General features: G+C 46.8%; 1 protein-coding gene across 1 annotated transcript in view; it reads left to right on the top strand.

Moving 5' to 3' along the window:
• Positions 1-10344, top strand: part of PRDM10 (PR domain containing 10) — a gene marked incomplete at its 5' end in the record, with an annotated part of 33605 nt that overhangs the window by 6460 nt on the left and 16801 nt on the right. Inside the window, 6 exons of the mRNA XM_009073354.1 lie at positions 248-489; positions 1500-1703; positions 3694-3766; positions 4402-4519; positions 5439-5568; positions 8010-8243. Coding sequence (XP_009071602.1) covers positions 248-489; positions 1500-1703; positions 3694-3766; positions 4402-4519; positions 5439-5568; positions 8010-8243 — 1001 coding nt within the window. The remainder of the gene's footprint in view (positions 1-247; positions 490-1499; positions 1704-3693; positions 3767-4401; positions 4520-5438; positions 5569-8009; positions 8244-10344) is intronic.

The following is a 10344-nucleotide window of genomic DNA, read 5'->3' as shown; positions in this document are numbered from 1 at the left end:
AAATGTAGACTCAGATTGGGCTGCTTTACTGAAAAGACAAGATTCTGTCTCAGGTGATGTCTCTGAGCTGCTTTTTCTTTCTTCTCGCAGGAGGCTTCCCCCTGTAATGTTTTAAAATGTAGACAGACTATTGGCATAGATGCTCCCACATCTGAGCCAGAGATGTTTAGAGGGAGATAAGGCTGTCTCTGAGCTGGTGTGTGGGTGTGTGCCCCAAAGTCATGTCCTCTCTGCCTTTGTGTTGTAGGGTGTGAAGAGTGTAACAACGCACATCCCTCGGTGTGTCCAAAACATGGACCTTTGCATCCCATCCCAAACAGGCCTGTGCTGACCAGGGCAAGGGCCAGCCTGCCCCTGGTGCTCTACATAGACAGGTTCCTGGGAGGAGTGTTCTCCAAGAGGCGCATCCCAAAGAGGACACAGTTTGGACCTGTGGAAGGGCCCCTGGTCAGGCAAACTGAGCTCAAAGACTGCTACATCCATTTGAAGGTAAGGCCCTGTGTGTGTGAGGAGGGATCAGGTTGTTCCTGAGCTGTGATTTTCATGGATTTGTGAGTGACAAATCAGTAACTTCACTAGAGATGTTCTTTTGTTGCCTCAATCTCTGAATGGAGCTCAGAAATACCCAGATTGCTTTGGCTTCAAATCTGCTCTGTTGTTCAGGGAGGCACAATAATCCTGGTCAATGTTCTGGCATTATGGTGTTATGATGTATGGGGTGCATAACACAGGCTGTGAATCACTCTCACATGAGCTGAAGCAGCATCTGGACATAAAAATAGCAGCCCCATCTGAGGATGCTTTGCTGTCACTATTTTGTGCCATACTGTAACTTCAGTTCAAAATATTTTTCTTCCCTTTCCCTCCTCTTCCCCATAAGATGTAGAAGAGAGGAGAGATTTTCCTCCCCTGCCTCATGCCAAGTCATTTGGATTTGACTGGCTTTTATCCATCTAGTCACTGGTTTTGTTCTAGAAATTGGTCCTTTCTTTGCTCACAGTGTTAGGAGTGCTCTGATGGTCAGTGTCTGACAAACAAGTTGTGGCTATAGGCAAATTCAGCAGCCCAAGAGAAGTTCAACTAACGAAGTGCTGTTTCCAGCTTGAGGCAGTGTCATGAGTCAAGAACTGAAAGGAGAAGTGGGTCTGCCTGTAAGAAACATCTGACTGATGTTTCTATAGCCTACTGAAGCTACAGCTTCTTGTGCCTCATTTATAGCCACATGTACATACTGTGCCTGACCCTGCTGATGAATGCTCCTTGCTCTTGAAAGCCTTGGAAGGGTCTATTGTGTCTCCCTAGTTAGATCTCTACCCATTTAAAAGTATTTTTCCAAGTGCTGCCTGTTTCTGGATCTGTTAGTCAAGAGAGAATATTAGCAAGGCCTTCATTGCTCCCTGCTGTAACAGTTAATGGGCACAGTGGTTTTCTTAGAAACTCAGATTCTTTTGAAGCTCCTGCCAGGCAGTGACAGTCAATGTAATTGGATTTTGCTACAGGTTTCTCTTGATAAGGGGGACAGAAAAGACAGAGATTTGCAGGAGGACCTGTGGTTTGAACTCTCCAGCGAGGCTCTGTGTAACTGGATGATGTTTGTGCGTCCAGCTCAAAACCACCTGGAGCAGAACCTGGTGGCCTATCAGTATGGTCACCACATCTATTACACCACCATCAAAAACGTGGAGCCCAAGCAGGAGCTCAAGGTATGGCATTGCTCCTGTGTCAGGACTCTTTTTCTTTTTTTTCCCCCTACTGATTAAATCATATCTTAGCAGTTGTTGCCTCATAAGTGCATCACCACATGCCAGAAATGATTGGTGTAAATAGTTCTAGGGCTTTTTTCTCTGATGGCCTCAATTAAACTTCACCCAAATCAGTGAGCAGTTAGCCACTGACTGAGGGATTTTAATGAGCTTTGCCTCAGGTAGAAAATGAGGAAGTTGAAAATCAAGCCATGTAAATGATTTTTCTCTCACTGTCCTGTTTTGCACTACATGTATTTCCATAGACTCAGTTAAGGAGTTGGAATGGACCTTAAAGATCATCTAGTCCCATGGGCAGGGACACCTCCCACCAGACCAGGTTGCATTTTGCTGATGCAGTGGCATTTTTATTGCAGCAGTGTTAGTCTCTTTAGCTCTGGGTGCCCATTCCAGTTAGTCCTGTGTGCCTTAAGTGAATATGGTTTCTCCCTTTACCTGGCTTTCCTGTGTGGAACTTAGCATGTGGAAAGGGATAAAGGATATTGTGACTCCCCTGTGAGTTACTTTTTGTTCCCTCTGGGCTCAAAGCAGCAAGGCTGGCTGAGATTGGCCTTTGTTTTCAACATCTTTTGGGTAACCAAAAAGCTTCAATATCAGGAAATTCTTTGTTCTTCTTCAAGTCACTTCTTATATGTAAACTTTGAGATTTTTAACCCTCCCCAAAGTGCTTTAAACACACTTAGCTAAACCAGGGCAAACCCTGTTCATGCACTTGTTGCTGATTCTTGAGAGTTTGCTTTCTCTGAAATCAGTCCTTAAGTTTAAGCTGAATCACTTGAAATCTTATGGAGACATTTTAAGTCTATCTAAATGTCATTTTCTCAACAGTTTTTAAATCAGTTTGAAATCAGCCTAGAAACAGAACTGCCTGTAGAGCACCATTTTCTTGCTTTGTGTTAATAATGCCTTTTGGGGTACAGTTGGTTTGATAACAGAAGGCCAATTACTGAGGATTGGTAATGTGATTTCCTCCCCAAGTGATGTAGAGCATTCCTATAGATTGTGCCCAGAGATTGGACTGAGAGGATCAGTCAGTTCAAGCTGGGAAGTTCTGCATTTCGTGCCAGATGAGCAGTCCAGGAGCTCCAGGCTTTCCTCTTTGCCCAGCCAGTGAGATTCCTGCAGAGGAACCCACACCTGTTTGTGAGTCTGTGCAGTGCTCTCACCACTGCTGTGGAAATAAATGCCTGTGGCCACTGCAGGTTTGAACTGGCCTGGATTTCTCATGCTGGAAATCCCTTCATGCCTTCTTTGAGAAATCTCTTCTGAAACTGACCCTTGGTAACCAACCAGATGAAATGATGCTGAATTCTCAGCTAAACATGAGCATCTGCTTTCAGGCTTTAATGACCTTTGCCTTCCTGCCTCTCGTGGCTGTCTCTGCTGAAGGCTGCTTGAATCCCTCCTGCAGCACAATGGGCCCATCATGCTGCCTCCTGGCAGAGCTTTGGTTTGGGAAGCAGGACCATATTGCTCCAATCCTCTGGAAGCTCAGAAACATTTTAAATGAGGCTTCGTGGGCAGTGCTGTTTTTTGTCTATGTAAAGGGAGCAGGAAAAAATGGGAAATCCCCTGAATTAAAAACTTTTCCATCTCACAGTGCTCTGCTAACATCCTTCCCATGCAGCCAGCTCTGAAGAGATTAATCTTATTTCCTCTAGAGCTCCTGGTAGCCATGTGCAAGATTAACATTCATGTAAGGAGGCCAGACCTTAAAATTAAATGGATATGCTTCCTGAGCAAAGCTCTTCTATTCCTCAGTGGGGGCGTATTGATCTCACCAGGCTTTATTATTGAGGCTGAAAGGAGCAGTAAGAGTTAGTGGTTGAGGCAAGTGAAGTAAATGTATGGTTTAAAAACCATTTCCAGAGGAATTCCCTTGAGTTCTGGCTCCACCTCAGTGTTCTGTCCCCCTGTATCCCTGCTGCAGGTGTGGTATGCTGCCTCCTACGCCGAGTTTGTGAATCAGAAGATCCATGACATATCTGAGGAGGAAAGGAAGGGTAACTTGGGCTCTTCTGCTCTCAGTGTGGTGGTGGTTGGGTGTTGGACTTCTTAGTTTTCAGTACATGGCCTGTGTAGTGCTCCCAGATTCCTGCTAGGTTAGGGAAGGTTAAACCAGAGCTAGACTGTGTTATTGGGAGTTATTTCCACTAACTCTTCTTGTGCTCTATTGCAATAATCTAACCTTTTGCCTCGGTTTCTGGGAAGCATTAGTTGCTGCTGGAAGAGGTATGTTGCTGAACTCCATGTCTAATGTTCTGTGTCCTAAACTGATGTGTGACTGCTTGAGATTGAGAAATTTCTCTTGATCTCCCCTAACTTGTGCCAGAGACACAATCCTGTAGGTGCTGTTCCATCCAAAAGTGAATGTCAGCATCTCCCTGAATTTTTAGCAGGGTTGATAATCCATGTGAACTGTCCCCAGTGACCTTTCCTGTGATGAGCTATGGTCATGGCATGATGCAGAGGGGATAAAACCAAAGCCAAGTGGAGCAGTACTGGCTATTCTGCAGTCAGAGTAACCTTCAGGGGAGAAATATGGCCCTCAGAGGACAGAAAGGCTTGGGGGGGAAAAATGAGGCATTTAATTGGTGGTGACTGAAATGCTGTTGTTGACATTTGCGATTGGCCATAGTTCTCAGGGAGCAGGAGAAGAACTGGCCCTGCTACGAGTGCAATCGGCGTTTCATGAGCTCAGAGCAGCTCCAGCAGCACCTCAACTCCCACGATGAGAAGCTGGACTTCTTCAGCAGGTACTCACAGCTTTAGCTTTGCCTCTCTCACTGTGCTGCTGCCCCAAACCTGCAGCAAGGAGGGGCTTTGCCCTACAGATCTTACTGGCCAACTCATGAGAGAACAGCTCAGCACCAGAAGGTAAGGGTATGGCACCTGGCAGCTGAGCAGTGTAAGAGACTGAAAAAACCAGCCTGAAGGAAATAAATACTCTGTTGTAACTGGTGAGGGGGTTTGTTGCTTTGCTTTTGGGTTTTTTTGCCAATGACTTACTAAGTTACAACATTTCAATACCACAGTGTTGAAATACTGATATTTCTCAGAGGTCTGCAGATCCAGAACTTGGAGAACAAGACTTCTGCTGCTTTGGCTCCTCGTTGGGCTGGCAAAGTAGTTTATCCTGATCTATTAAAACCTGAATCCACCAACATCCATCAGAAACCAGAAGACATTGGTGCCTCCTTTCTCCTGAAACTTAGCAAGTGGCTACATTGTGTTTTGGGGTTTTTGACACATAAAATTGTTCTCTTCTGTTTGCTGCCTGACATCAATGGCTAAGTGCTTTTTGAGGAGAGATGTTATGGCTTCAGATTTTCAATTGGTTTCCTTGTGCACTTGTTCATGTAGCTGGAAATGTTTCCAACACACTGTGTGCCAGGGTGTGGGATGTGGGAGAGGTGCCATGGCACAGGGCTTGCTAGAAGCCAGTAGTGCTCTCAGTCCCATGATTACTGAGACAAATTTTAATGTGTTTTGGACTTTGGTTTCTCAAACCTATTGGTTTTGCTGCCAGTATATCTTCAGGTCTTAGTTACTGCAGCCCATTGGTGCCGAGTCGAACGGGTGAACAGTGATGCTGAGAAAGAAGCGTAAAATCCAAGTGGAGATTCCAAGTGCATCTCTTGTTGTCTCTAACCTGGAGCACTCTGTGTTCTGCAGAGCCAGAGGCCGAGGCCGCGGGCGAGGGAAGAGGAGGTTTGGACCAGGCAGGCGCCCGGGACGTCCTCCCAAATTCATGCGCATGGAAGCAACCAGTGAAAATGGAGAGAAGTGTGAAGAAGGGACACAGGTATATCTTTGGAGATGGAGAGGAGTTAAAAAGAATACCACATGGGATGTAAAAATATCTTGACTCAAGGAATTTGGGGCATCAGTGTAAACTTAGGGTGTGCTTTGGACTTCTACCCAAGTAATTTCTGTTTCCTAGCTGTGATTCTCTGTCAGGAGAGCTCACTGCTTCCCTTCCATAAAACCTGTAAAATCCCTGGCATTTCTACAGCATGTTTCATCCCAAAGCACTTAGCAGTGAGGTAGGTTATTGCAGCAGTTTAGCAGCATCACAGAAGTAATTTAGACAGTAAAACTGTAATGGGAATTTAGGTTCCTATTTGTCCTTTCTGGAATGTGAGGTCAGCCTGCTCTTAGAACTGTTGCTGGTAGAATTAAATCAGTTTGAGATATGATTCTCTACCATGTTTTAATATTAGCAGAAGAGCCTCCTGTAGGCATGCTGATTACAAACTGCTCTTTTCTTTGTGGCCCTGGGTTATTTTCTGCAGGGACCCAATGTGATGCACAGAAGTAAAACGCTGAATTCTCTGGTGCTGACCATGCTTAGGTTACCACTAAGTCCTTTTATGAGCAGTGTCAGAAGGGATCAGTGCTCTGGTTTATGACTTTGCTGAAAGCTGATATCTGGAGTGGTAATTTTCCTCTGGCATTTCACTGGGTCATGGCTCCATGCTGACTCAGAGGGAGGAATGTATATGCTGCCTATGAGTTCCTGCTGCATTGCCCTGAATGCTGCATTAAGTGCAGGCAGTTGGGAGCTCACCCTCTCTGCAAGCTGACATGACAGCTCCACTTACACAATGCTGCTCCCAAACCCTCAGCTCTGGGGAGACAGAGCTTACTGGGCACAGTCCCACACTAGTGGGTGTGAATGGCCCCTGGGTCCTGCCAGCTTGGAGTGTGGCCCAGCGCTGGCTCACGTGTGCCTGTGCAGTGCAGCGGGGCCATGGTGATGTCCCAAGCCCTTGGAGCTCTGCCCACCTCACTAATGGCCAGGCACGAGTTCTGCCTCAGGACTTGAGAGTCAGGATGCTGTGAGCACAGCTGAGTGTCAGCAAGGATGGAAATTTGCCATCCAGGCCTGGGCTGGACATTTGGCTGGTGTGTTGTTCTGCTAAGTGTCTCTATCTGGTAAGCATTCACAGTCTGCACTTCTTCTGGCACCCTGGTTTTCTTCTCTCACACCCACTTTTGTGCTTTGACAGCACCAGGCCTGAGCTGACAATAATTCTGGTGCTCTGTTTCCTAGCTTGTGCTTTCAAGTTTCCTTACTTGCATTAAGTGGTGTCAAGTAAGGATCTGTGTGTGTTTTTCTTGTAATATCAGAGGATTTCATCCCAGAGGAGTTATTGCAACTTACAGAGAAAGAATGTAGATTTTGGCATGTGCTTCCCACTGCCAACACCTCCCTTTTCTTTTATGCTAATGCAAAATAAAAAAAAGGAGGAAAACAGCTTTGTGTGATAAATGTTAGTGATGTATGCATTTGGTGGATGAGTGTGCAGAGCTGGAAACAGGGTGGAAAAACACACAGTGCACAGTGTAATCACCTCGTTTGTCACTCTCCAGTGCAGCACTCAGCCAGTTTGTTAGAAAGGAGAACACACTGCATAACTACACATGATAATGGTTCAAAGTGAGACCAGGTTCCATGAGACAGAGATTCTCTGCTTGCCCTGGTCTGTGCTAGTCACTTGGGCTGTGAGGTTTCTCACAGGTCATTCTGTGTCATCTTTGGTTAAAGCAGAAATAGTCATGAGTGCAGAACAGCCTTCCTGGCTGTTCACAGCTGGATAATTTTCATTGTCTGTGGCTGATCCCTCCCTCAGGAAGGGCAGTGCAGTGGCAGCACTGACCTCTCTGGCAACCAGTGACAGAACCTGAGGGAACAGCTGGAGCTGTGTCAGGGGAGGGTTAGGTTGGATATTAGGAAAAGGTTCTTCCCACAGGGGGTGGTTGGGGACTGGAACAGGTTTAGGTTGGATATCAGGACAAGGTTCTTCCCCCAGAGGTGTTTGGGCACTGAACAGCTCCCCAGGGCAGTGGGCACAGCCCCAAGGCTGACAGAGCTCAGGGAGTGTTTGGACAGCACTATCAGGCACAGGGAGGATTGTTGGGGTGTCCTGTGCAGGGGCAGGAGTTGGACTCAGTGATCCTCATGGGTCCCTTCCAGCTCTGATTCTTCTGTGATCACACACCTGTTGCCCCCAGAGTCACCTACCTGCAGTGCTGCTTCCCTGGTGCTGAGTGTTGCTGCTGTAGGTGAAGGTGATGTGCTGAAGGCACCAGTGGACACAGCAGGAGAGTGTTAGTGCAGTCACGGTTTGCTATAAAGCTTGTGATTAAAAACATCGAGATCTTGTTGTCTGCTGAGTGTTCTCCCAGCCTCTGTCAGTGGGTGGGGGGAATAATCACTGGTTGTATGGTTTGCGATTTCAGGACTTGCTGCATTTTTCCAGCAAGGGGCAGTTTGAGGAGGCTGGACAAGGCGCCCTGAACGGGCTGGAGCAGCAGGAACAGACTCCGGTGCCGCCGGAGCCGCCGTCGGCACTGGAGCAGCAGCAGCAGGAGAACCACCACACGCTCCAGGTGCAGCCACAGCACGAGGAGAGCACAGTGCCCACGCAGAGCACCATGACAGCAGATGACATGAGGCGAGCGAAGCGCATCAGGGTGAGCACAGAGCGCGGCACATCTCACCCTCTCCATTCCCTGCGACCCAGGGAATGCCAGAGCTGCCTGCCAGGACCAGCTGGGCTTTCTCTGCCTGCCCTTTCCATTTCCGAACACTCCATAAAGCAGCTCGTTCTGAGCAGTTTTCTTTGCACTGAGGAAGACAGATCTCGTGTAAAGCAGCTCAGTCCTAGCAGCTTTATTAGTTTCATAGTTTTATAATATGATAAGGGGTTGGGATGGAGCTTAGAGATGATCCAGCCCCAACCCCCTGCCCTGGGCAGGGACACCTCCCACCAGAGCAGGTTGCTCAAGGCTTTAGCCAACCTGGCTGTGAACACTGCCAGGGTTGGGGCAGCCACAGCCTCCCTGGGCAACCTGGGCCAGTGTCTCACCAAAGACTTCTTTGCACTGAGGAAGACAAATCTAATGTGAAGAACCAGTATCTCAGGAGATGCTAGTGAGAACTGGTCAGCAGTTGGAGCTGATTGAATTCCAGCACTGTAATTCCTCCATGGAAGCACAGTCCATCCCAGCTGGCAGGCAGGGGTGCCTCAAACAGCCGGTGGAGTCATGGTGCTGCGGCACAGACTAATGACTTGCTCACAGCACCATCTGTGTCTCTCGGAACTCTCTTTCAAATAGTTGCCAAAGAGGAACCACGACCTCAGTTTAGATCCACTTAGATGATGATGATGGTATTTAGTGATAAAATCCCTTTTCTGGGGTAGTAAAACCTGTGTTTGAGATCCAAACCTGTGCTGAGAGCTCTGTGTACTGACAGCAGCACGTTGAGCCTGAGCTCTGTGTCAACTGGGTGAGCTGTTTTTTCTCTGCTATGTGTGGGAGGGAAATGATTCAAGCAAATAATCCTTCAAGCTGTGTAACTGGGAGATTTGATTTATTTAGCCTAAAATCTTTTCCTTTTTCTTCCATGTGTAAAATTTGGATTAAAGAAAGGAACAGCTGCAGTGGGGTAAGAGCTCAGTTTTAGGGGATGAGAGAGGATTAGGAAGGAGTTAAGGAACTGTTCTGTAGAGAAGGATGTGGAGCTAAATTCTGCTCTCAGTTTAGAGCAATATGTATCTGAGACCAGTGGTGGTGGTGACACCACCACAGTGATGTGTCTCGAAGGGAGAATTTGGCTTGGGCGCATTAAGACTGCAGAGTTTTTAACCATCTCCAATGCTTGTGGTCTCTGAGTGGCAAGTTTCTACCAGTAATTTCATTTTCATACATGAAAAGCTTGGGGGATTTTTACTGAGTGTATCAAAGGGTGGATAATAGAGAACAGAGAGAGAGGCTGACTTGTTGGCAGTAAAGACCATGGGGATTTGCTGCTTACAGTGTGTACACATATTGTAAGTAAAAGTTGAGGCCTGGCTATGATGTGAAGAAAAATTACTGCCTGTTTCCCTGAACTTCTGAACCCAAGATGTAAACTTAGGATCTCCTTCAAGAGGAAATGTGAGAAGAAAGGGACAGAAATTCTGAACTTACTTCTCTGTCTTGTGACTTAGCTGTTGTTCCCTGGAAATGCATCACGAGTGGGTGACAGCTGAGAGGAGAGCAGTGGTGGTTTAGTGACATGTTTGTGTCTCTAATCTTCCTAACTTCCCCTGCATCTGGCAGCTCGTGTTCAGCAGAGTCCTGGAGATGTTTCAAGCAGGAGCACTGGCAGAATGGCAGATGGATGGTGGCACAGACCTTTCCATATTGCGTCAGACTGTGAGCAATGAGCACTTGAGATGAGACTAAAGCAGCAAGCACTATTTTTTGAGCCCTGAAGAGTCACATTGAGCTCTAGCAACCTCTGAGCACTCACTCAGTTCAGCTATTCACAGCACCTGCTCACAATAACTTGCACTTGATAATCTAAGCAAGCAAACAAACATTTGGTTTTCAGGTGTCAAGTACCTTATTCCCTTCCAAAGAAGGGGTAGAAAGTGCTGACTCCTGGGTATGATCCAGAGACCTGTGTAGCTCTAGTTTTTTCCTCATTACTCATATAGGATTTTAATTTTCCAAAACAATTATTCTTTGGGAACTGCTTCAGCTTTCCTAAGGGTTAAGGCAGTGATGCTCTTGAGAGTGTTTTCAT

Source organism: Acanthisitta chloris, unplaced genomic scaffold (genome assembly GCF_000695815.1).
Source record: "Acanthisitta chloris isolate BGI_N310 unplaced genomic scaffold, ASM69581v1 scaffold474, whole genome shotgun sequence".
Taxonomy (NCBI): domain Eukaryota; kingdom Metazoa; phylum Chordata; class Aves; order Passeriformes; family Acanthisittidae; genus Acanthisitta; species Acanthisitta chloris.
The sequence above is the reverse complement of the archived record's forward strand: the minus strand, read 5'-3'. Positions and strand labels throughout refer to the sequence as shown.